This window comes from Danio rerio, chromosome 19 (assembly GCF_049306965.1).
Source record: "Danio rerio strain Tuebingen ecotype United States chromosome 19, GRCz12tu, whole genome shotgun sequence".
Taxonomy (NCBI): Eukaryota; Metazoa; Chordata; class Actinopteri; order Cypriniformes; family Danionidae; genus Danio; species Danio rerio.
In genome coordinates, this window is record NC_133194.1 from 10,088,963 (window position 1) to 10,116,384 (window position 27,422).

Below are 27,422 nucleotides of genomic sequence, written 5' to 3' on the forward strand. Positions count from 1 at the left end.
AGTAGGGGGCGGGGCTTTCTTGTTGCACATCATTCTCAAATGGTAGTTCAGTTCAATTTTATTTGCATAGCGCTTTTTGCAATTATTGTTTCAAAGCAGCTTTACAAAATGTGCACCCTATTGGATTACATTCAAATCAGAGATGTTAGTTACTACTATCTTTAATTAACTAGTAACAAATTATTAATAGCTTTAAACAGTTAAACGTTACTATATATAAACACAGTCAATCTGCAGTTACAGTATATAGAGGATGTCTATGTTCAATAAAGTGTATTTGTGTATTAAGTGTATGTGTTGTCCTCTAAATCTAATCTAAGTCTTGGATTAAGTGAAGCAGCACAATCTTTAGAGGCCTCAGGATGGGCATTCCAGGTGGAAAAAGACAGCAAAGAAAATAATTAGCGTAGCTGCTGCTGTTGATAATGTGTTTGAACAAGATATATTAATGTCAATGTGAAAATTAAGTGGTATAAATTAAAATAGGTGCTAAATAAACAAACATATAAAACATAGAAGTATTTTGAACAAAGTGCCTGGTGTATATAGAGAGGATTGGTGTATGTCCTTCAGGTGGATTGTCAAGCCCACTCACCTACGGGAGCACATTCACGCATCCTACAGTTATGTGATGCATTTGCTTTATCAGTCTTTAATCTAGTTTTGAACTGCGAGAGTGTGTCTGAGGCTCGGATATCATCACCAAGGCTATTCCAGAGTTTATAAGCCATATGTGAGAAGGCTCGACCTCTTTTAGTGGACTTTGCTATTCTGTGTACTACCAGAAGCCCTGAGTTTTGAGATCTTAAAAGAGGGGCATTGTAAGCAATTGGTCAGACATTGATTGAAGAAATGTAAAAAAAATAATAATAATTTCAGTGAATTAAGCTGCACGGACTGTTCACCTAAAGAATAAAAATGTGCAATGGAAGGATTCTCGTCCTCCCACTCATGCTCAGTGGATTAGAGAAACTATGTTTTGTCTTTATTTGGAAAAATTTAGGTTTTCATTAAGAGGGGAGGAGGGGATATATTTTAAGGTGTGGCAACCTTTTATTCATTATGTGGAAAATCTCAAATAATTTGATTTTACTGTACATATGGTATGTATGGTATGCTTTTTTTTGCCTTTATTTTAACAAAACAAAATAGAACAGAACAATGACCACAGCTTACAACTTACAAATTTCTCAACATCACAGCACATAATGAAAATCAAAATCAAAAAGAAGACATAAAAATACAGAGTAATAATAAAAATAGAAAAGTGCATAAATTAACCAAGGTTTATGGTGATCTAAGGTTTTGCAAAAATATACCTTAAATCCTAGGACCTATATATTCAAGGAACGGAGTCCAGATCTGATAAAAAGTGTCCCCTTTTCCCCTTGACCAGTGAGTAAAGTATTCCAATGACATAAGATCAAATATGCCATTCTGATACTGTTGGTGCTTTATTAGATATCCATTTGAGAAAAATACATTTACGTGCAGCATAGGTAAGAAAGTTAAACAACTTCTTGTTACTTGCACTCTTTAAATTATTATCAGTTAGACCTAACAAAAAATTAAGAAAATCAAAGTCTCATCTTGTATTAAATATAAGACTTAATCTCCAACAAATCTGTGCCCAATAGCCTTTAATATGTGTCCAAATACAATGTATAAAATTACCTTCTTCAACTTTGCATTTTAAAGAGAATGGAGAATAATTTGGATTTAACTTATGTCTAGTGATGGGGTAATTTGGAGACGATGTAAAAGTTTGAACTGTTGTTCTTTAGTTCTATTACAGATTGATATATTGCCAGCATGGTATGCTTTTTTATTTTACCAGAGACATGAGGGATATTTTGAGTAGCCCCTCCCCTTTAAAAAAATAGCCAATAGTGTTTTGTTTATATCACAGGGTTTGCCAGCAAAAGTGCATCTTGGCAGCAACAGTCTACAGTAATACTTCTGTATCTGTGTCTCCACCTTAAAATAAAGCATTCAGAACTCCAAATAGGTTCAAATAAGCTTTGAGGTCTGTGCTGACGTTTGTATATAATTGTAATTTGTGTGGACTAGAGTAGATCATACGTGTATTGTAGCAGTTTCTGTGACATTAATGTGAATCCAGACCATATTTACACTGAGTTGTTCATCCCTCTAGGCTGTATAGCCCACTATGCACCATTCCGGAGTTGAAATCCTACTTACCTGTATGCTGACTGTGTAGGCGTGTGTAAAAGACATTTTCTACCTTGGGGCATAGAAAAGTTATTGAATATGCACACAGAACGTTTCAACATCCTGGCTTTTTGGGTTTGCTCCCTGCACTGTTACTGCAGCACTCCATTACATTTTCTCATGTATGCAGGTGTTCAGGCAAACCCATGGTATAAATGCTTAATTCCATGTGAATAAATGACCAATTGCAGCTGTGTCTTGTGGAGGACGGGATGATTCGCATCCTGAAAAGCATTGGATTGGTCAGAAAACCTGATGAGAAGATGTGTGTGTGATGTCATAAAAAACTGAGAGTGACACACTGTATTTTTTAATGCTCACATCTTCCAAATGTTAATTTTGACTTGGAGCTCACAATCTTATAGATGACCTAAAATATAAAATAAATAAAAAATTTCAGGGGGATTTAAAGTGAATTATTAACTTAGAACACAGACTTGAGAAACACGATTATTTAAATAATAAAAGTGGAGTTTAGATCAACTTTCCATTACATTTCCTCATATATCCAAGTGTTTAGGCAAAGCTTGGAATAATTAGTAAAGCAAACCTTGGTATAAATGCTTATTTACATGTGAATAAATGACCAATTGTTATGGGGAGTGGGATTGCTCCACTGAAGAGCATTTGATGGTCAGAAAATCTGATGAGAAGATTGAGTCATAATAAAGTGAAAGGGATAAACTGATTTTGTGAATGCTTACTTGTATCTTCGAAATGTCGTTTTGGAGGTCACACTCTTATAGATAACCTTAAGATACAAACCCCTTCAAAATGATTTCAGGGGAACTTTAAACTGAAAGATTAATCCAAAACACAGATTCGATAAAAAAACAAAAAACAAAAACAACACATAGTTAATTTGATGATAAACAGTGGGCAGTTCAGATCAACACTCCATTACATTTTCTCATATATGCAAGTGTTCAGTCAAACCCTTGGTATGAATGCTTAATTCCATGTGAATAGATGACCAATTCCAGCTGTGTCTAGTGGGGGGCGGGATGCTTCGTATCCTGAGGAGCATTTGAGATGATGAGAAGATGTGTGTGTGGTGATGTCAAAAAAACAGTGAAATGCTCACATCTTCCAAATGTAAAGTTTGACTTCCTTTTGGAGCTCACAATCTTATAGATTACCGAAAATAAACAATTAAATTTTTTTTAGGGGGATTTAAAGTAAATGATTAACTTAAAACACACATTTGAGAAGCACTGCTAATTAGATATTAAACGTTAAGGAGTTTAGATCAACTTTCCATGAAAATTCTTCATAAATCCAAGTGTTTAGACAAACCTTGGTATAATTGTTATAGCAAACCTTGGTATAAATGCTTAATTACATGCGAATAAATGACCAATTGTTTCGGGGAGTGGGAATGCTTCACTGAAGGGCATTTGATGGTCAGATAATCTGATGAGAAGATGAAGTGCATCGTGATGTCATAAAAAAGTGAAAGTGATAAACTGCAATTTTAAAATCTGACTTTTCTATCTTCCAAATGTGATTTTTGACTCCTTTTTGGAGCTCACAATCTTACAGATAATCTGAAACAAAAACTTAAAATGATTTCAGGGGGCTTTAAAGTGAATCATTAATTTAAAACATATTCAGCTCCTCTCCTAATGATTCTGCTCACTCACACGGTTACACAACCCGCCTCACGGCTACGATTCCCACGGGAGTCTCGATATTTCACTGTGGGTAAACACTGCCACGAGCGTGCGACAACACGAGCCCCCTTTTGAGGAGTCATAGCCTACATTTTCTTTTAACGAACCAACATTTTTCAGAATTAGGTAACGTTACAGAGTGTGTGCTCGTTCGTTGTATATTTATATCATGGACCATAATAAAAAACATTACTCCCTAGATTTAGTCAAAAGTGTGTAAGTGAATTTCTAGGAGAAAGTGCCTAACAGCCGTCGAGTCGACAACTGCCCTCTCCTCCCTCCCTCCTGGCCGTCCACTCCTCCTCCTCCTCCCGCTCCGCCTGTGAGAATGCCCGTGCTGTACTGACAGAAACGATACGGGCTAAGCAGACATGGAGGCCCGATTGACGAGAGAGGCCCGTTCCGACGAGCCAGAGCTTCACTAACTCGGACCCGGAGAGAATTTCGGGCGACATATCGGATTATCACGGGTAACGAGCGACGCACACGAGACAGGGGAGAGGTGGAAGAATTTGAGGGAGAGATCCATTTCGGGTCCCTCTGTTGATTCAACGCAGCAGCCGCCATTTTGTTGACAGTTCGTGTTTTTAATAACCCGTGCAGGGCTCATCCCGGAGAGCGTTAGATTTTTGCATTCCGCTTCTTTTGGTCCTTCCGAGGATATTTATGCTCATTTTTTGTTATTTTTTACTGAAGGCCTGATGGAGAAGGGGACGGTTTACTCATTCCCTTCGCACCAGCAGCGGTTGCTTCGTTACATTACTCGTATGGACAAATCGCGGGGGTTTTGCTAGCAATGCCAGCAAATGTGTCTTGACAGGACAGCTCAGTCGTTTCGTTAAGAGTGTGGGGTTGATAGTAGTGATTAGCGGGTGTGAATTCACTCGTATAGAGGGTTGTAAACAACACATAGACGTGAATTGGATGGCCGTTGACGTTGTGTACGTGTGGTTACAGCCTCGATGTTGAGCAAAACCAACTTACCTTGCTCCAGACATGTGTCTTTCAAAATTGCAATGGCAGCAAGGTATTTTGACGTCCCGCTGTAGTAACCCTTTCACTTGCTATTATTGTTTCACACAGACTGGGTTTGGACATATTTAGTAGTGTCCTGAGGTTGAGCTCAATATATATGCTCTTCGCTAACGAGCTATGCTAGCTAACGTTATATTAGGATCATAAACCGTGACCAGTGCGCCTCACGTAGATAAATATCGTTACTTGCGGGGTGACTGGATCAACAGACTAACGTTAGGCTAATGTTTTGTTATGTCATACATTGGTTGGAATGTTCTTACGAGAAACGTGACGCCTTTTTCCCTCTTGCTTTTTTTGGGTACATCAGCAATTTCAAGATAAATATCCGAGCGACCATGCTGGGAGGATTTTGACCGCAAATTATGTGAACGCCGTTCTAGCTCGCTAAGGTAAGTTCTTCATACTTTATTCTGCATTTAGACTTCAAATGTGCTATAAATGCTCTGTAATCTAGATGTTTGTGTATTCTTTGAGTACATTTGTTCGAACTAGAAAGGGAAAACGCAGTATTTTGATGCATGACATGCGCGTAACGCTTTGTTTGTTTGTTATTGCTAAACGTAATGCGGCTTGGAAAGTGTTACGGTGTTCATTCATTCAGAAGTTATGATCAGCGAGCCTTAAGTGTTCATAAAAAAGGCTTAATTCATAGAAACGAACCTTCAGTGGCACCTGCCAGTAGATCATCCTCAGTTAACCTCGTTCACAATAGGGTTCATTGCACGTGCAAATTGCGCGCGCCTTTGCCTGGTTATAGTTTTTCCCCATTGGAGCAGATGTCTGAGAAGTGGAGGAAAGTGTAGAAAGTGGTGTCTGGAGCCCTTGAGCAACCTTTGACCTCTGACTCCGCTGTCAAGGAAACCAGAAGCTTCCCGCTGACTGAGAGCTGTTTGAGTGGATAGCAGTGATTTCAGGCATTTATTTGTGGTCGGGGAAGATTTGAAATATAAGTGCAGATTAATAGCAGATCCCAATGCTTTTGCCGGCAACATTACGTTAGCCAGTTTAGTTTTGTTTTGTGGTGCTTTGTGTTTCTATTTGATGCAAAGTTGCGAGGCGTAACATAGATTAAAGTGCACCAATGATGAAAGTCAACTTTTGGAAGTTTTTTGGACAGAACTGTGTGTATGTATAGTGTTGACAGTCATATTGGAGTGCTATAAACCCAACAAGTCTCTTTTTTATTTACTGACGTTAAATTCGGAGCCAAATCCCAGTGATTTTGATGCCCACTGCAACGTGATGTAGGAGTCCGGTTTTCCCCGCCCACCAAATTGATTGACAGACGCCATGTATCGATAATAACATGTACACACGTCCACAGAACATTTTTTTTTGCAAAAAAAACTGATTAAAACATTTGTTAGGCATGAGATGATAACCGTTTTCAAGCTATAACGCGGTTTGGAAAAGTCAAGGTTTTATAATCGTCGAAATTTTCTACCAATCCTAGGGTATGTGTAAGATTTTTTATTTACATTTTTTTTTTTTTTTTTTTTTAGGACAACAGTATCTCCAGCAGAAAATATATCCAAAAATGCCATTTTAAATTGTAAAAAAAACAGTGTTTTTGAAACAAATGAAGACAGCAGAAGTCAATGATTCATTTGAATTATTTAGCCTGACATGTTTACTTCTCCAAAATATTTAAAATATTTCTCAAAATAAAATGTATTGTGTTCAAAGTGGAACAACGTCTTTGTTTTTTACCCAGACATTGAAAAAATATTTTTATATTATAGAGCAGTAATCACAATACCATGAAACCGTGATATTTTTATTCAAGCCCTGCTGAAAAATCCAGCTTAAACCAGCCTAGGCTGGTTGGCTGGTTTTAGCTGGTCAATCAGGCTGGTTTTAGAGGGGTTTTGGCCACTTCCAGGCTGGTTTCCAGCCATTTCCAGCCTGGTTTTAGCTGGTCAGGCTGGAAAATGACCAGCTAAATCCAGCTAAAACCAGCTTGACCAGCCTAGCCAGGTTGGGAGCCCAGCCAAAACCAGCTATGTCCAGCTATGTCCAGCTTAAACCAGGCTAGTCAAGCAAAAAAAAAATTCTGTGGACGTGTGTACATGTTATTATCGATACATGGCGTCTGTCAATCAATTTGGTGGGCGGGGAAAACCGGACTCCTACATCACGTTGCAGTGGGCATCAAAATCACTGGGATTTGGCTCCGAATTTAACGTCAGTAAATAAAAAAGAGACTTGTTGGGTTTATAGCACTCCGCCAAAACCCCTCTAAAACCAGCCTGGTCGACCAGCTAAAACCAGCCAACCAGCCTAGGCTGGTTTAAGCTGGATTTTTTAGCAGGGAGGTTATCATACCGTCAGAATCTTATACCGGCCCATGTCTAATATATGTTACAATTTTCTGTGATTTTATTAAGTCTGTCTGTTTTTAAAATAGAGCAGATTTGTAATAAAGACAGTAAAATTGGCATGTAATTCTTAACCTCTATAATCACGACAGCCGCATAGTAAACGCTAATATGTGTGTTTGTGTGTGTGAGTCTCATCATTTCAGAAAGGCTTGAATAAATTCCACCTCAAATACATAAAAAAAGTGGTATTTTTGACTAATCAACTGTATTTCAGCTTCATCCATGTCTCTGTCACTGACTGCTATTTATCTGACGTAGCGCATGATGAGAAGCAGACACGCACGTGGAAGCGGTGGGCAGGGAGAAGTAGCTCATTTGCATTTAAAGCCACAGGCGACAAAAGCAGCTACACTGTGCTCAGACACCAAAATGTAGGCTATAATAAATAATCTGATCTGTATTTTGAGCTGAAACTTTAGAGCGGGGGTCACCAATCTTGGTCCTGGAGGGCCTGCAGGGTTTAGCTCCAACTTGCCTCAACACACCTGCCTGGATGTTTCAAGTATACCTAGTAAGACCTTGATTAGCTTGTTCAGGTGTGTTTGATCAGAGTTGGAGCTAAAATCTGCAGGACACCGGCCCTCCAGGAACAAGTTTGGTGACCACTGCTTTAGAGACTTTAGAGAAAAGCTTATCTAACATCTTAAAAATAAAATAGGTGACCTTTAGTAATTGGGAAATCTATCGAATTTCTGCAGATCTTCGCATATTGTTTTGGCAGATAATTAAGAAACCTAGTTACTTTATTGTTTAAATCGCACATATACAAGTTTTATTGTCCTAAATAAGTAACAAACAGTTGGTTGTCAAAAGGTACTGAAACATGTTCACAGTTGATGTGATTAAATGAATAGTTCTCTCATAAATGAAAATGTACTCACCCTTAAGTGGTTTCAATCCTTTATGAGTTTTCTCTTTCTGTTGAACACAAATGAAGATATTTTGAAATATGCTGCAAACTTGCTACTACTTCTATAATGTTTATTTTCCTATTGTGAAAGATAAAACATGATTAAACATTTCAAACCTTTCCCAAAATATCTTAAGTAAATAAATATCAAAAAATATAAAAATTGATGTTTGAAGATCAACATAGATGTTAATCCAGGATCATATTGTACTTGGCAAAATCATAACGTGCCTTCACTTGTCACACAGCTGTTTGAGTATCTTTTTTCTGTTGAGCACAAATGAAAATATTTTGAAATTTGCTGCAAACTTGCAACTATTTCCATAGTATTTGTTTTGTTTTCCTACTGTGAAAGATAATAATTAAAAATTTTAAACCTTTCCCGAATTATCTTATTTTGTGTTCAGCAGAAAAAGAAAACTTGCACCTCATGATTTTGCCTAGTACGAAATATTTTCAAAATCAGAGGCAAATAATAGTTGTATAACTGTTATGTAGAAATGCAAATACTTACTAAATTTAGTAAATGCTTACTAAATGTAAGCCTAAATTTAACATAAATGGTAGACGTATCCCTTAATTCTGATTGGCTGATTAGAACGTTGTTCCAGGATCAACATAGACATTAATCCAGGAACATTCAGATGACAAGGGAAGATTAAAGAAATTATGACGGAATTTTCAGTTTTGGGTGAACTATCCGTTAAACTTAAAATGACCTCATACATCCACTAAAATAAAGTTTTTTTGGGTTAGAAGTCTTCCCAAATATGTCTCATGCTCTAGGAAAAGGTCACATTTATTTGCACATGCAGTTGGCAGGATAATGTATTTTTGAAAGCAAGGAGTGCTTAAATATATTACATGTTGTGGTTGCTACATTAGTTACATCTCAGTTACATAGTTACATCTCAAATGTAGAATAAATAACAATGTCTTGTTATAGGGCAAGATGTGTGATAAGTCAAGATAGATATCTCTGCTAAAGGACCGATGAATATTGAAGACGATTGTAGTATACTAAGAATACAGAATACAGTGGAAATGATTGTAGTTAGGTTAGCATAGTTGTTTTTGTGTTGTGTGAATATGATGTAGCCTATATTTATGTTATGTTTGCTTTTCCCAATATTGGGTTGCAGCTGGAGAGGCATCTGCTGCGTAAAACATATGCTGGAATAGTTGCTGGTTTATTCCGCAGTGGCGGCCTCTGAAATAGAAACTAAGCTAATGAATTTATGTGTGCTTTAAATCTTTACTATATAATATACATTTTTTGGCAGAGCTATTTCTTATGTCACCCACCATCATCTTTTGCCACTTTAAAAAAAATTGGTTCAATTTTGTCCATATAAACCTTTCTGTTTTATACAATTATCTTCTTTTCCATATTTTAGTCTAGTATAAACCTGGAATTAAGATTTGTTTGGCTTCATCAGATCACAACTAGACTATAACTGCTGTTTTATTCTGTCCACTACTTCACTGATGTCTTTTTGGAGAGAGTGTATGTATCTGCTTTTTCTGATTGTTCAATTTAATATAAAACAATTTCACTGGTTTCAGGGATATGTATAGGGATAAGGCTAGGCCTAGAATAAATTGCATGTATCAGTCTTAACCAAAAATAACTTGCAGTGAAATAAACATAAAATTCACCAGTGCCCTAGAATAGTGTCAAGATACACACTAGTAATGTTTTTTAATGTAATTCTTATAAAAGCAGCTTAATTACCTAATACTGAAGGCAAGACCTAGCTTAAGCTAAGCCCTGTTTGTGAAACCGAACTAAATGGTGACCATTGGTCACATTCGAAGTTAACTAACTGCCCAGCAAGCATTTTTTGTTTTTAAAAGATGTCAAATAGACGTCTAATAGACATCTAAACAAAGTTGTCTTGGCTAAAATGAGGCTAAATTTGGGCTGTCAGGGAAAGTCTAATAGACGTCTAAGAATAAGCCAAAACAAGACTAATCATCAAATAAACAGATATAATTGACTACACTAGTCTGTCTAATATGTCTATTTGATGACTAGTTTTGGGCTATTCTTAGACGATTAGATTGTTAGATTCGATTTGTACTGACAGGCCAAGTTTAGCCTTGTGTTAGCCAAGCTGTGTATGAGGCATCTATTTAACACAAAATTGTTTGATGGGTGGGGACTATTTTCAGGTGCTGTGTAATAGGGCTGCATAATATATTGTTTCAGCATTGATATCGCAATGTGATCATTTGATTCGCAAAAGTCACATCACAGAATATGCAATGTTAATTTTGTATTATAATTGATTATTTACATGTTTTTGAGGCCTGTCACTGTATAAGGATTTAAAAAACATTCAGGTGTAGGAAATTGAACTATTTATATCTTTAATGATTAATTTGATAGTATTGTCTTCATTATTCTGTACTTGAATTCTGTTAGACTCGGAAAATGGCAAATCACTGTTTATTTCAATTGTATCTGTTTCTTTATTGTATTAACAGATTGTTTATTAAATTATATGCAGATGCGCTCACCTACAGAATCATCCCAATCAATCTAAAATGATCAGCTATTTCCTAATAGAGATATTCAAGTCATCTGGTGGAATTGTATTCACATTGCAATATATATATCACAGAATATCAAATATTTTTTCAATATCGTGCAGCTTTACAGTACAATACTATTGCTTCTGCTGCAGCCATGGTACAGCAGCAAAGTTCTTTGATTATTATGCCAGAATGAGAGTGTAGTTCTTAGCCATTTCAACGTAGAAAATAGCAACTTTTAATTTTCCGTCAGTCTTAGTGCAAGATTTAACTACTGAAGAGTCGAGAGCTTTTATTAGAAAAATAAAAATGTCTTTGGTAATTTTTTTTTGCGAGATGCTAATGGTTTATTTGATTTAATCATCTATGCTACGCTTATTTAAAATACTCCTCCCAGACCCAGAAATTGTCTGAATGATAAAACTCAACTGTTTAACTCTAGGGGAGTAGAAAATAAGATTTGTATCCGCTTGTTAAGTCATGACGTTTGGAATACTGTTTCCTGGTCCTTGTCGCTACTCATTTTAATTGAGAAATTATTAGTTTATGATCACTTTCATTCATATCACACATTAATGGGACTTTTATATAAATTCATGGTGTACACGACATTCTCTGGATTTGCTGCATCACAGATACCAATATATATATATATATATATATATATATATATATATATATATATATATATATATATATATATATATATATATATATATATATTGTGATTGTGATTTTCGAAAGTATTGCATCGCTTTGTAAATGTTTATTATTACCATTTGTTGAGTCTCCCCATACAGTTTGATAGAGCGCTTGGACCCGAAGCCGCTTCGCATGACCTTATACTTAACAAGCGGATTAACACTTAAGGCTGGTTTATACTTCTGCATCGAGTGATCAGTGTGACCCACAGTGCCTGCCTTGCACATAGTCGTGCATTTATACTTCTGCTTGCTGTTTGTGTTGCTCTGCAATAACACTTCCGAAACGCTAGCTGGCAGTAGGTTATGTTATGTTCCTCTGTATTGAGTTTCTTCGCGGGTATTTTGTTTTTTTATGAACGCTACAAGTAGCTAAAACTCGCTTATTCAGAGACAGGAACTGGTGGATGTGCAACAACTTTAATCATAAGGTAAACACAAAACAAAAGTTTCCATCGGGAGCTACTTCGCAGCTCTCAGCACCGCCCACACTTGTCACTGGTACCAAGCCGACCAATCACATAGCATGCTCTATGCGTCTTTGCGACGTATAGCTAAATTTTTTGTGAGGTGCATCGACATCAGCCACAGTGAGGGCTGTGTGACCACTCGTAGGCTGCGCCGGACCATACGCGTGACGCATAAATATACTGACACAGTATAAAATAGCCTTTAGATGTGTTTCATAATAGATCTGTCACCGATAGCATTTTATTCCTTCTTTTAATATGATTTGACCACATAATTTAAATCCTGGGCTTGACATAAAGTACCAAAAGTAAAACTGCGTTTAAAAGCAAGATGAACATTTTGACATGCAAATGCTTTTCAATATTGATGTTTCATCCCTACGTTAATAGGATTTGATATTGCAGCTTAAAAGATGGGTAGAAGAAAGGGAAACAAAGTATAAACACATTTAAAAGGATGAGTGGGACATGAGAGGAGATGCTAATTGCTTGCTTTAAGTCTCTAGCTGCAGCTAGCCAAAGTTTCAGGCTTACTAAATCTCTTAAACTACAACTTTCTTCCCTGCGTCCCAATTTGTCCTGCAGTGTGTTTTGGCTGGCAGGGAGTTGTGGCTTTCAGGGCGCGTAGAAGAAACGAGCGCATGTAATTCCATAGTAGAGGAAAAGCTGTCTAAATCCACAGAGTTAGTATATTATATCTACGCTGCCAAAGCAAGCACAGATTAAAGAGCCGGGAATGACAGGTGCTGAAAGAGCGTGAATGAAGGAGGAAGCTGAAAATGTGATGACTTAAGAGCTTCATTTTTGTTTGTTGATGTATTCGCTTTGATGTTACACTAGGGAAAGTTGCTTTATCTGGACACACATCATTTGACAGGGTTCATGTTTCCATCTTCCATAAACAACTGACGATAATATAACTAATTAAACATACTTGATATATCATCTTTTACTGCAGCACATTGTTATTAAATGTGGTAAAATATTACAGCAATTGTGTAATATTTCATAACAACTGTAGTATAAAGGGTTTTTTGGTTGCTTAATGTTTTGCTTCTGTAGGTCAAACAGCATTGGTTGGATTCCTATTGCATCAGATGCAAAAATGTAAACATAAATGTGTTGGATTATTAGTAACAACAGTCTTGGTGCAGTTATTTTCATGCTTTCCCTCAAACTTTTACTGCAGCCATTTTACAATACAAGGTAGCGTTTTATTTTTGGCATCTCCGCGAAGAGAGGAGGAATTTAAGAAGGAATAGCACAGTAACAAGGAGCGGAGTACGACCTAGAGCACTGAGGAAATAGGGGAATGATTGTCACTAAGGGAGGGACGAACCAGGGAAAAAGGACGGAGGGAGGGAGCGCTGGGGAAATGTGTTTTCGATTAGTAGTAGCACAACGGCTCTAGTTTGACCGCTGTACTGTTAGATTTCCAAGTGAGTGTTGGAGGGAGCCTAAATGAGTGAGAGGCTGAAAAGAGTGACAGAACAAGGTGAAAGGGTAGGTCGGGCAGAGAACAAGAGAGGTGTGATTTTTGGATTGCGGTGTGTGAAACGGGAAGGGGCGAATGGAAGAGAAAGGGCGTGTTTAAATGAAATGGGGTGAGTAATTATAGTAAACAGAGAAGTTGGAGTAGAGAGAAGGAAGGCAGGACTCCAAGTTCTGGAGCGCAGTTTATAGTTGTAGTGATTTCACAGAAAACGACTCTCTCAATATAAAAGACCACCACTAATGAAACAACACTGCGTAAAATGGTTCTCCGAGCTTTTTCTTGTGCCAAGCGCTAAACAGCCGTAACCATACATGTAGCGTTCCAATGACCTAGGCGTTGTTAATAGACTTGTGTAATATTTAAACCTTTGCTCTCAACGGGGTTAAAGAAACTGTCCACTTCTGTCCTCTCTTTTCCTATTTTTTTCCTCAGTCTTTCATTCACTCGCTGTGCTTTTCTGACTGGCAGTCATAAAAGGGCTCGAAAAGGTGACCGGATCCTCTGTCTCCCTGAGGACCCTTTATGCTAAGGTCACCACTCGGACTCGCCTCTCAATGACTTGACCCTTAGAAAGCACCTGTGGCCAGCATGGTACTAAATTACTCAGTGGCCTTTTGTTTTGGAGGTGTGTAAGGCGTAAGGTTACTTTTGTTAAGCCCCCCAGTAGTTATTTTGTAGATTCCTAAAAAGTTTATGTTCTCTGGCTTTTAAAATCCTGGTCAGTTTATTAGAAACGGTCTTACACAGGCTTGTAAAAAGGGTTTGTTTATTGTTTGCAAACTTTACTGCTTGGAATCCTTTGAAAAGAATAACTGATCCGTCTGTCCTGATAATTGATAGTACTGTGTGAAAATAAAAATAATACAAATATTAAACATTCTGTAAATATTTCATATCCTTAATTAACCTATTTTTAAGTGATGTTTTGCCAAAATGTTTTATATAGGAACAGAGCTAAATTCCCCAAATGAAACACAACAAAACAGTACAGTACAGGTAGTTAACACACCTTCTTAAAATGAAACATTGTGTTTACATATAACAAAAATCTGATAACTATCAAAATTGGCACATAAAAGCCTAGCACATGAAAATCTTATCTCCAGACCTGATGAAAATATAAACATACTCTGGCAAGTTAAGTATTTGAATACTGTTAGAAGTCCAAGTCAGCTTCTTATGGCTATGTAGTGTATTGTACCAAATCATTCATATTCAGAAGTCATAGTATTGTTTGGATATGTCAGTGACTTTGAATAATTCAGCTTGGACATAGTATGCACCTTTAAAGTTGTATTTGTGGTGGTAGTGGTCCATGTTTGTAAAGCCATTCTGTGTTAATAATTAAAACCGAGGTTAAGGCTGTCTTGAAAGTGTGGCTAATTTGTGTTTTGGTCGTAACGCCCTTTCCATTTTTATCTCTGCAGTTTGAAGGTGAGAGGGCTTGGCATTTGGAAAGGGAAGACACTGCTTCAACCCAACAAGGATATCTTTTTCCAACCTCTGCTTTAATCCCCCTTCCCCTTCCCCTCAATTTCACTCTATTCTTCAAACCTGATATCTACAAGACCTCCAGTATCTACCTATACGTGCGAGTGAGAACATCCTGTCCCACTCAAGCCCCCCTTGTTCCCCAAATCACCAATGGATCAGAGGACACAGGGGGGGCCTTCTACGCCGCCCCCACTCCCTGCCAATGCCCCCCCAGCAGAACGTGAAAAAGAAGGTGTAGGAGGAAAGAAGGACGATGAAGAAGAGAAAAAGAAACGGGAGAAACTAAGAGATGGGGCACAGAATGAAGCTAGTGGTGCTGAAAGTGGGACTGGTGACCAGCCGCAACAACCCACGCAGTTTTCGGTCAAGGAGACCAGCTACTCTGAGGGTAACGTTAAGCTCAAAATAGGCCTGCAGGCCAAACGCATGAAGAAACCTCCTAAGATCCTGGAGAACTATGTCTGCCGACCAGCCTTCCGTGCCACTGTAAGGCATAGTGGAGGTAGAGGCGGAGGACGTGCTAATCGTGGGGCTGGAGCCAGTGATGCGAACAGCAACTCTACTAGCACAAGTAATGGAAAGGAAGGGGAGAAAAAGCCCTCTGTCAACCGAGGAGCATCTCAGTCAGCTGCTGCTCCTGCTGCTTCTACTCCCTCACCCTCTCTTCCTCCTGCTTCCATCAACACTGTCACTCCAGTGAATGGAAATGCTCCAGCAAAAAGGGTAAGGCTGTTTAACATCTCATGCTGCATGTCTTAGATGTCTAAAAAATGCTTATTTTATAATGAGACAAGTTGAAATGACAAAACAAGCATCCAGTACAATAAACCTACAGCGGTATGATCGGAACAGATAAACAAGCTTTGTAAATCTTGTCACATTTTCTTTTTCACTCTTTTGTCTTTCAGTCAAGCATTTAAACGCATTCTTTTCCCCTTGTTTTTTTTTTGTAACTATTGTTGTCTTGTCATATCCATTCTGTTGTTTACTCTTAGATTTTGTATTTATGTGTTCTAACTCTGTCACAATGTCTCTGTCCTTCATTTCTATTTATTTCTCCCCCTCATTTATTTCACATGTATCTTCCCTTCCTTCTTCTACATTTCTTAGTTGTTTTTTGTTATAATACATTTTTAAAGGATAAAATGTAATGATGATTTGAAAATCAATTTGTCAACTTGAATTTATTAACATGAAATTTATGAATGTGCACAATATTCTGAATGAAATGTTTGATCAATGTTACTGTGATTTATTGATTTTTTTATGTTCTTATAGGGTCCTCCAAAACTTGCCTGCAAATCAGAGGGAAAGGCTGACGTAAAATCTGTTGCTTCATCAGAGAAACCTCTTAATCTCCATCGCCCCACGACAGAAAGTAAATCACACTCCTCTGGAAAGAAAAACCATGTTCCACAAACAAACTCTGCCCCTGCCCCATCTCCACCAGCAGTGCCCCCAGCTGCCACTTCGCAACAGGACCCTAAAATAGATGGAATCTTAAAAACGCCTCAATGCAATTTTTTGGAGGGGCAGAAGGAACAAGAAAGAGGGATTTCTTCTTGGGGTACCCCTACAGTAACTGAAAAACTTGCTCAGCTCATAGCTACATGCCCACCTTCAAAGTGCCCTAAGCCAAAAGCCCGAAAGGTATCGCCAGCTCCAGCACACAGTAGCTCACCTCCGTTAATTTCTAATCTGCAGCGCCCTGAACGGGCAATGGCTAATAGAAACACCTATTCCAGGGCGGTTCACCTCGCCCAACCACCACCTGTATCACGGCCCCCTGGTCGCCCATATGGGTCTAAAAACAAAGACAGTATCCTTGAGAAATTTTCTGGAACTTCTAAAAAAGAGGAATCAGATGGACTTTCAAAAGGGGTCTCCGGTAGCAGCAGCACAACCACCACCACCACTAGTTCAGCACTGTCTCAAAACAGCAGTCGCTTGACGACAACAACATCCACAAATGAAAGCACTGACATTAACAACACAGATGGAATGAAATCTCAGTCTCGTCTTGGGCATTGCCCATCTCATTCTTCATCCGCAGCTGCTTCACCTCCATTTTCTTCTTCATCCTCCGTAGAGAGAATAGGAAGTACAAGCTGTAACATAGGTTTGCCAGGCTCTCTAACCTCACGCCCTAAAGCAAGCCCCTCTCGAATAGAGGATTTTAGTGAGAAAGACAAAGAACGTGACCGGGAAAAGGACACAGACAGTCCAAGAGATTTAAGTAAAGGTATCACTCCAGCTATAACTGGGAAGCAGGATGCAAAAGAAAGGTGTTCTTTATCAGCTCCTCGAAATGACAGGGGTAAGAGCTCAAGCCCAGTCAAACGTAGTCCCAATCAGGAAAGTCGCGTTAGTGGGGTACCAAGTCCTGCTGAGTCCACCAAATGCACTATTTCTCCTTCATACCCTTCTGGTGCCAGCAGGAGCCCACCACCACTATGCGATGACACCGGGGCTATTTCTCCTGCATCACCATCTGAGCAGGATTCAAAACCTCTTAAGAAGCGACGAGGACGACGACCTCGCTGGACGAAGGCAGTGAGTCGCACCCACAAGTCTTTACATGAGTCTCCTTCTAACCATCAGCAAATCCCCACACCAATGCCCTCAGGGCTTTCTTTCTCATCCCCTATTCGGGAGTCTGTGGAGCAGCCTCTCAGTGACAGTTACACATCCCCAGAGGATTCTGATATTTTCGATTCTTCGCCCAAGAAGAGAGGACGTCCAAAGACCAAAATGCCTCGATTAGATGCACCAGCACATGGCTGCACCCCAAACAAGTTGGCACCTTCAAAATCCTTCTCCAGTCTGCTCAAGTCTAAGGAAGAGCAGGACCCCCCTGTTTTGCACCCTGAAGTGGATTTTAATCCACCTAAAATGATGGCAAGAAAGCGAGGGCGACCCAAGCGCTCACCTCCAACTCTTCCTCAAGAAACCCAGCCTCCGACTCTTGCTCCTGAGTCAGGGGAAGCATCAGTTGGGGAAAAACCTTTTCGTAATAAGGGTAATGGGCAGCTCATTATGAAGACGATCATAGGCAAAATCAATAAAATGAAGACAGTAAAACGGAAGAGGCTCCTCAGCCAAATACTGCTTGGGCCAAAACCAGCAGAGGAGCAGGAATGCTCAAGAAGCAGTGGGCCAACAGGGTCTCCGGTTGCTACAAAACCACAGTCCCTGACATCACTTGCTGCTACATTTGGTGGCAAATTAGGGCCCCAGATTAATGTAAGCAAAAAGGGGACAATATATATGGGTAAAAGAAGGGGTCGTAAGCCAAAAACATCAACTAATCCTTCCCCAGGTGCCCCCACACCCCCTCCTGAGCCTTTCTTATCACCAAACACTTCATCCCCTCATCATCACCAGGTGCAGGCTTTACAAAACCAACCACACCAGTTGCCTCCATCTGAGGTGTTTCCTTCCCCATCACTATCACAGTCAAGTGGGGGCCAAAGCCCCATTAGTGATGCTAGCTTTGTAGAGCCTGGCTCAGTGCATTTCTCATCTCACCCACACTGCAGTCATTCTCATCAGGTCCACCACTCATTCTCATTTCCACCGCCTACTTTTTCAGCCCCCTCTGCTCGATCTGTAGCAAGTGCTGCAACATCCACTGCACACCCATCTCAGAAGAAGTCCTCTTGCCGGGGTTACCATCATCACCACCACCATTACCGGCAGCACTATCATTATCGAAAATTTTCTCCTCCAAGGCCACTATTGCCAACGTCTCCAGCTCCACTGAGTGAGCTGAAAGAAGCCACACCTTCTCCAGTGAGTGAATCACACAGTGAAGAGACTGTACCCAGTGACAGTGGCATTGGAACAGACAATAATAGCACCTCTGACCGTGGGGAAAAAGCTGGAAGTGCCAATGGCTTACCTGGTGTGGGGGTCTCACAGGGTATGGCAGGTGGACTCTTAATGCCTGGAGTCATAGGTCCAGGTATTGGAACGGGAATTGGACTTTCTTCGAGAGGTCGGAGGAGGCACTCATCTTCAGTTCTTCTAGAACGTCCCTCACCTACACCCTCACCTCTTGGAGTGAGAGCATCACCTGACCCAAGAAGATCGCACCCTGCTGCCCCATCTTCTGCTTTGGTTGGACATAAAGAGAAACACAAGCATAAGTGCAAGCGTCGTGGGCATGGCTGCCCTAGCTATGACAAACTAAAAAGGCAAAAGCGTAAACGCAAGAAGAAGTACCTGCAGCTACGGTCCCGCAGACAAGACCCAGATTTTTTGGCTGATTTAGATGAGATATGTGTGCAGCTTAGTGATATACGAATTTCTCATCGAACACCTACACTTCGTTTGGGCAGCAGCATAGGTTTGGGTGCCGGGGCTGGTCCTGGCCGTGGGTCTGGCTTGGGAAGTACCAGACCTAGCAGCAGCCTTGGAGGCGGAACCAATCCACCACCCCATCACTATCTGCATAGAGATCTATTACCCACAATATTCAGGATAAATTTTAGTGGGTATTATTCACCCCACCCAGCCTACCCATGTGATTCACTTCATTACGTTCGTAAGCCAGATCTTAAAAAGAAAAGAGGTCGACCACCTAAGCTTCGGGAATCCATATCAGAAGTACCTTTTGTACCTGGTTTAGGCTTTCCCCTCTCAAGTGGAGGTTTCTATCACCCTTCTTATGGTGTCCCATACTCTTCTACCCCACTGGGACTTGGTTACTATCGTGGTTATACCCCACCAAGTGCCCTGTACCCCCATCCTCATCACCAGGCTCCCCACTCTGGCCCATCCCACCATGTTCATTCACCATCTTTTCCTCCACCTCCACCCCCTTCTTATGTGCATCATCATCACCCATCCCACCTGCTTCTTAACCCCTCCAAATTTCACAAGAAGAAACATAAGCTACTTAGGCAAGAGTATTTAGGTGGTGGTCGTTCATCCATGCTCTATCCTGCCATGTCATCTGAGCTGTCATTTGGCTGGCACCACAAACACAAGCATAGGCACAAACACCGTGATCGCTGTGGAGAAGAGGAGGGTGATGATGGTGGTGGAGTTTTAGGTGGTATAGGAGGCAGAGGTGTTGGAGGTGAGGGCTTGGGGGCCGGAAGAGGGGAGAGAGGGAGCGTAGAGTCCCTGCAGCACTGCCGGTTTGGACGAGATGGCTCTGCTGACTCCCGAACTAACAAACAGTCAGCTTCTGCCAACTCCCCTTCCTCTTCCTCCACATCCTCTGCAGAACGGTACAAGCGAAAAGAGGCCTCTATGTCTTGTCTTGGGCCCTCACGACTGTCTTTGGGCACTGCAAGTCGGGGACATCATCCTGTTGACTCCTGGTTCAGAATGGGAAGTTCTGATACTGATTACTCCAAGCTCTCTAGAAACCAGTCTTTTTCGGGGTCTGGTGCATTCTCTGAAGGACATGTGCAAAATCCAGTGGATTGCTCAGAGAGTGATGAGGAAGATGCTGCTTCCCCCATTGAAGAGCCAGAGATCAGCCATCACACAAACCTGTTTGCATCTGCACTATCAAGGACCTCCCTCAAAGGAAGTCGCAGCAAAAAAGGTGGACCATTAGAGAGTCCCAGTCTCTCACGGTTGGACAGGACGGTTAGAAGGGATCGTTCAACATCTTCAGAGAAAAGAGAAATTGGTGAGAAAATCAGCTTTTTTTTACATTGTCAAATGAACAAATGCAAATCTGTACTTGAGCCTTATCTGGTGAACTAGTTAATTTGATATTGCAAAGGTTGCAGAATTAATGCAGTAAATGTAGTCACTCTCCAAAAATTATTTTACCTTGATGTCTTCCATGGTTTTTTGCTTAAAATCTATTTGTGTTTTCTTGCTTTAATGCATGTCACAATTGAATGATTAGTACTTCCTGTCAGCGTTTCATATTGATTTTTATAGTTTTACAGTTTTTTGCTTTAAATGACTTCTTTTAACCTAAAGAGGTTGATGCAAGAATGGTCAGAGCTGCAGCTTGTCTTTAAAAGTCCCAAAAAACATAATTCCTAATGGCTAGTTGGAATATAATTTCCTTTGCACTCTAGCTGCAGGGAATTTCCACATAGGTACCTTGCATATTCAAGCATTTTATGGCTAAACGCCCTTATCCTTACTCATGCACAAACTGGTTCAAATGTAACATTACTGAACCAGGTGTAATGGAGCAGTTTTCATAACAATGCAGACTCTCAAGATGGATTGACAGTGTGTTTGTGTATATGTGCTTGTGCATAGAGGGTCCCTAGTGAGACAGCAAAGTGTAGAATGTAATCCAGGATTAGAGCTCAAGACATAAGGTCATCCAACGGCCATTGACTGCACCATTAATTCATTGTAGCAGCAAGAGCAAGCAACTGATGAAAACGAGTAAAGGAGGAGGATTAAGTGCGGGAGGAAAATGGGACCTGGGAAAAAATAAGAATAAGACCAAGGTCATGAATAAGATGTGATTGAAAGGAAGAGTTAGTTGATGAATTGGAACCCAAATATAGTAATTGGTGCTTTCAAGGCAGGCATTATTATGTGATTTCAGCAAAGCTGAAATAAGTGCTCAAGACATGCAACTCGTCTTCCAAAGTGTAATTGTAAAAAAAAAAAAATAAAGATGTGAAAGGAAGAGCATGACTGATGAATAGATAAGATGAATCGAAAATAATAGACTAGACTGTGTTGAAAGTGAGTTAGACTGAGAGTAAGTTAATTAAACAGATAATGAGGGATAGAGGGAACAGAGTTAATGAGGCTCTGCACAAATGAATGCATGTAGCTGCTTTTTGCTGAGTCTGTGAGATGATTATTTTCTGCTACATCAGAATTTGACCATTAGGTGATATGGAGAAAAATTGGATTATAGTTGGTTTAGAAGAGATACTCAAGTGTTAGTGCATCTTGCTCTCTATAAAGGTCTAACCTTTATTTTTGAATGGAATTATGTTGCTCATTGTTTCCATTAGAATTGTCTCTGTAAATATTAAAATGGAGATAAGTTTGCCTTTTGACAACTTGATTATCCAAACAGGGTTGGTGGTATATTGGTTGACGTCACATCATTTTTTTGTTGCTCTTCTAAATTGTGGAATTGTGAATAATATTTCTGCACTTCAACTCTCTTGTTTTAATCTTATAGGGAATGTATCTAGCTTGCAGAACAGAGTTGGCCAATCCAGTGTTCCTGATGTTTCTGAGGGTCTCCATCATCGGCACCACCATCACCACCACCCTCCTCTATCCCTCTCGCACGCTGCCTCTTGCCTGCCGCACTGCACTCTAGACCAGCCTGGAAACACTGCACCACTCCGGCCCTCCAGCCGCCAAGCTAGTCCATCCACATGCTCCTCCCAGCCTGCATGCTGCCTTGATTCCCCACCTTCACATCTCTCCCACCGGCCCCCTCCCAAAAACAACCTGCTTCATGTCAACAAGATCCTCCGTGCAAAGAAGCTCCAAAGGCAAGCACGTACAGGGAACAACATGGTGAAAAAACGGGGTCCAGGACGTCCCCGCAAGAACCCGCTGCCCTCACCTCCTGCAACACCCCCACCACAGACTTCCGAACAAGACAACCACCCATTACCTGAAAGGCACCGAGCAACTGCACTCTGGGAGGCAGATACTGTAGTTGATGCCATTGAGGCTGTCGTACAGAACCAGCGCAAAAAGGGACGCAAGCGGAAGCACTGGGAAAGGGAGACTGAAGGAGGTGATGAAGAAGAGGAGGATGCGGAGGAAGAAAGACAGGTGGAGGACGAAGAAGAAGAAGAAGACGAAGAACAAGAACAACAGTCAGCTGCTAGAGAAGACGATGTAATGTCGAGAGTTAGAACAGAAGGAAGCAGGCAATGGTTGACCCAGGAAGAAGTGCACTGTTTTCGCAGGTATGCAGAACAAGTCTGATCTACAATGTCTGACTCTAGGTTGCTAGGAAAAAGATTATAATCTAAGTCAATTGATTTTATGGCCACAAACTTCTTCTTCTAATAATAAATTTTGCAGTGCACTGGAGGGAAAACCTGATGGCTCCCCTGAGCGCCCAGGCCCTGCTACTTCGGAACCAACCCCAAACCCATCAGTGACCAGCCAACGTGAGAAGAGAGTTGCTAGACCACCCAAAAAGAAGTTTCAAAAGGCGGGACTTTACTCTGATGTGTACAAGACTGATGAGTAAGAATTAGCATGTTCAGTAGGCTTGTCTTGTTATCTAATCTTTATATCTTTGGTAAATAAATGTAACCTCTCTCCATTTCCCCTTCAGTCCTCGCAGTCAGCTGCTACAGTTAAAGAAAGAGAAGCTAGAATACACTCCAGGTGAACATGACTATGGCCTTCTTCCTGCTCCCATTCATGTTGGTGAGTTTCTACAAATTTTAACCTGCCTAAATTTAGCCCAATATCTGTTTGCAGTTTGCTTGAGAGTTGGAGTTACGATCTTGTTTCAGCAATAAGGCCTATGCACACCACATCAACAGACTCTAACAAACATGGAAGACTAGCAGATCACTCCACCTGATTTCTCAGAAATTCTGCAACCCAGCAAGAGTTGATTCAGCATGTTCAGTTGGTGAAAACCAGATACTAACAGGGGAAAAACCCCCACAAAGTGTTTGCTGGTGTGGTGTGAATTGGTATTTTAAAGCACTATCGTTTCAACAAATAAAACTTGATTTGAGTGTGCAGTGTCGTTCCCAGCCAGTTCATTATGTAAGGCCTCATGGGCAATCAGGCTGATTAGTTATGGTTTATGAGTTATGAGGTGATTAGTTGATTCAATACTGGAATGGCGCAGCCTGAAGTTAAAGGACAAAGAGATTGAATTAATAACTGCAATTTGTCTTCGGTGTTTGTCCAGGGAAATACTTGAGACAGAAACGCATTGATTTCCAGCTGCCTTACGACATCCTGTGGCTTTGGAAACATGATCAGGTAGCCACTTACAACCACATCTTTACCTGAGTTGGCAACTGCTTTTGTCATTGTCATGGTTTTCACTTTAAAATCGTTTTATTGAGCAGTGTTTTTGTCTTGCTTTCCACAAACAAATATTACAAACACTTTTTTTTCTTTTTTCAAAGAATACATTGCATTAATAGATTGTCCGCGGGGTCTTAAAAAGTAATAAACTTAATAAATCAATTATAAGATTATTAATGCTCTTAAAAAGTTTTAAAATGTCTTAATCGCGTCTTTATGAGGTCTTACATTTTATTCAAGTGTTTTCCAAAGTGTTTGACTTCAAAAAAGTATAAATATATTAATTTTCCTCCTAATATTAACAACGGCGGGCTCCATTAGTTCGGGCCGAGATGTGTCCGGCCAAGCTCTTCCATCCAGGTGATGTCATGTCATTTAGAACAAACGCGGGAAGATCATGTGACACTCTTCACATGTAGCAAAACCATAGAACAAAACAGACGGCAAAACGGGAAAATAAGATTGCCTACTCCTGGTTGGAGAAAGACAAGTTTAAACAGTGGCTGAAGCCTCTCGCTGAAAACAACCGTGTAATGAGCTTATCTGAGTGTTGCATGGTTGTGCTCTATTGATTTATTTATTTATTTATTTTTATTATAATTTTTTTTTTCTTTCATTGATTTATTTAACTACAACTGTTTATTAACAACTGTTTATTAAGTTAAAGGTTTGATACTGGTTACAACTTGAAGTGGCGATGAGGTCTTTTATTTTGATTAGGTCTCAAAAGGTAGTGAAATTATCTTTAGGATTCCTGCATATACCCTGATTAAGTTAATGTTTCTTACACCATTAAAAGGGGCAGACAACAGAATCTGCAGACATTTCTTGCTGTTACTGAGCAGAAGTTAAAAAACAAATATGCAGATGTATGCAGAATGTTTTGGGGTGTAGTGTAACTAAAAACCTAAAAAAAAATCAATAAAAAATAATGACTTTAAAATTAATAAGTTAAAGATCTATTTAAAATTAGATCCATTTGTTTGTTAAACAGAAAAGTCTCCCATATAATATAACAATAAAGCACAGGAAATATTACTTAACAGATTGTATTGGAAATAAATCAAAACATTTCATTCATTCATTCTTCTTCGGCTTTGTCCCTGGTTATCAGGGGTCACCACATCAGAATGAACTGCCAACTATTCCAGCGTATGTTTTATGCAGCATATGCCCTTCCAGCTGCAACCCAGTAGTGGGAAACATCCATACACACTCATTCACACACATACACAACAGTCAATTAAGTTTATTCAAGTCACCTGTAGCGCATGAGTTTTGACTGTGGGGGAAACCGGAGCACCTAGAGCAGTGGTAGTGGTACACGGGCTTCCTTCTAGTGGTACGCGGAGGAATGAAATATGTCATGTACATGCTACATATATTTCAAAATTTATCAAAAATGATGTATATAATATGCTATATATGACATATAGCCTATATTCCTGAGGTAATCTGCCACGTTTTTTAACTGAGCAGAGTTGTAGCCGCTTTACTGAGCCTACAACGCTACTGTATTTCCAGCCTGATCTCACGAGAAAACGTAAGTATTTTACGTTTTGCCAGTTTAGTGGCTAATTCATACGAATACGTACGAGTTCAGTCGTACGAAATGGTACGATTTTAAAAAGGAAGTGTGGCACCTGACCCCACCCCTAACCCCAACCGTCATTGGGGGATAAGCAAATCGTACTAAATTGTACGAATTAGATCGTACGAATTCATACGAATTAGCCACTAAATGAAAAAGTTACGAATTGCCGTGAGATTCTGTTGGTATTTCAATACTGCTCATTTTAGTGGTACTTGGAGAGACAATTTTTTTCTGAGGTGGTACTTGATGAAAAAAGTTTGAGAACCACTGACCTAGAGGAAACCCATGTGAATACGCGTAGAACCAGCGACCTTCTTGCTGCGAGGCAATACCATTCCACCTCAAAATATTTGGACATTAGTTATTAACATGACTGAAATGAATATAATAACTTATATTTACACATGTAAATAAATAGACTCAGTGATGGGCTAAAAAATGTTCTTGTTCTGCCGATAAGTTTTAAAAATGTATTGCTTGTTATTGATGCAAATATTTGACAAAAGGGTTTAAAATAAACACAAATTCAGTTTTCAAAATCAAGCTGATTCTAAAATTATAATAATAGTTTAATGCCTGTTATTGCTTAAAACTTCATACTAAAAGGTGGATTTTTGTTTTATAGCTCTACAAGAGACCTGACGTGCCTCTCTACAAGAAGATCAGATCCAGTAAGGATATTTTCACTATTTATGACTATTGCCTAAGAAGTCAGCAGTGCACAATATGCATGTGTTTCCATAAATATATTTTGATTTGACAGAGCCGGGAGTTGATGATTCCTTCTTGACTTTGCTGCTCTTGTTTTTCGCACCTCATTAATGCATAAATATGCTTGCAGATGTTCAAGAGTGCTGTGTTTATATTTCTCCTCTTAGATGTCTATGTGGATGTGAAGCCTCTTTCTGGCTATGAAGCCACTACCTGTAACTGCAGGTTGCCTGACGACTCTAGTGAAAAGGGCTGTCAAGATGATTGTCTAAACAGGTGACATTATCAAAGATCTTCATTTTGGATTTTAGGCCTTGTCCACAAGGAGATGTGTTTAAATATATACGCCATCATTAAGTATCTCATTGGCATTTTATCCATGTGGATCTGGTATTAAAAACAATTGTTTTAACTGGGTCCTAGAGTAGATAAAATCTTCTATTAAATTTATGCATATGCAGAAGGCTTCTCTATTGCTTGTGTATCTTTGTCGCAGAATAAAAGCACGGCATACTGGTCTGGCATTTAAGTTGCTTTGGGTATATTTATGGCAAAATTAATCCATTTATCAGTTCTGAAAAAGTGAGGCGCAGTCACTATCTTTTCCTTCACTTTAGAAAAGAGCAGTGCACTGCACTTTTTAATGTTGCTGGCAACCACTGTATCAATGATTTTGATGCTGGAGAGTGTGACGTCAGTGGATTTTTTTTAGTTGTATGTGCTTAGAGTGTGTCAAAAACATAAGGCAGATGCTTAGAAAACAAATAATGGTGCTTATCACAGCAAAAACACTTTGTCTGCGTCCGAAATCGCCTACTATTCATTTGGTACATTTTAATTCAAATTTAATACTCGACTGTTGGAAAAGTATGTTGTATATAGCATGAATGGGAGTAGTATGAATGGAACTCATTCTCTACATCCGCGATTTTGTTTTGATTACATGACCCATCTGCGTCAGTTGCATCGCTTTACTCCTATTCACGAATTCTCTTGCATAGCATAATGGGATAGCGTAGCTTTCATAAGATGCAAACTTCAGAATCTCATCGGAAGTAGTGAATCATCCGGGTACTCTCATTTTTCGAATACTATCAATTCAGATATACTACTCGGCTCGCATACTGTTTTTAGCGTACTATATAGTATTGAAGTAAGCAATTTCGAACTCAGTATTGGTTGATCGGGGCCTTGGAGCACCACATACTGGTC

The 27,422-nt window shown here is 39.7% G+C and overlaps 1 protein-coding gene and 1 long non-coding RNA gene across 7 annotated transcripts in view; one reads left to right on the forward strand and one right to left on the reverse strand.

Annotated features, from left to right (window-relative positions):
• Positions 1–1,030: 1,030 nt before the first annotated feature.
• LOC141379011 (uncharacterized) lies at positions 1,031–4,481 on the reverse strand. Its single transcript, XR_012394904.1, has 3 exons — positions 2,937–4,481; positions 2,554–2,602; positions 1,031–2,456 (listed from the first exon to the last, which is right to left on the reverse strand). It is a non-coding gene; the product is annotated as an uncharacterized lncRNA (long non-coding RNA).
• The window catches only part of ash1l (ash1 (absent, small, or homeotic)-like (Drosophila)), a 54,633-nt gene continuing 31,440 nt past the window's right edge, over positions 4,230–27,422 (forward strand). For 3 of the 6 annotated variants that reach the window (XR_012394644.1, XR_012394645.1, XM_005159483.5), the window contains exons 1-10: positions 4,230–4,375; positions 5,251–5,332; positions 14,866–15,655; positions 16,211–20,579; positions 22,065–22,812; positions 22,931–23,098; positions 23,190–23,284; positions 23,784–23,857; positions 26,125–26,170; positions 26,378–26,486. Coding sequence is in view for 4 of the 6 variants with exons in the window: in XM_005159483.5 (XP_005159540.1) it covers positions 15,083–15,655; positions 16,211–20,579; positions 22,065–22,812; positions 22,931–23,098; positions 23,190–23,284; positions 23,784–23,857; positions 26,125–26,170; positions 26,378–26,486 (6,182 nt within the window). In the remaining 2 variants the exon portion in view is untranslated. Of the gene's footprint in view, positions 4,933–5,250; positions 5,333–14,865; positions 15,656–16,210; positions 20,580–22,064; positions 22,813–22,930; positions 23,099–23,189; positions 23,285–23,783; positions 23,858–26,124; positions 26,171–26,377; positions 26,487–27,422 lie in introns of all 6 variants that reach the window. The other 3 variants (XM_073930953.1, XM_073930954.1, NM_001346407.1) reach the window with 2 other exon arrangements.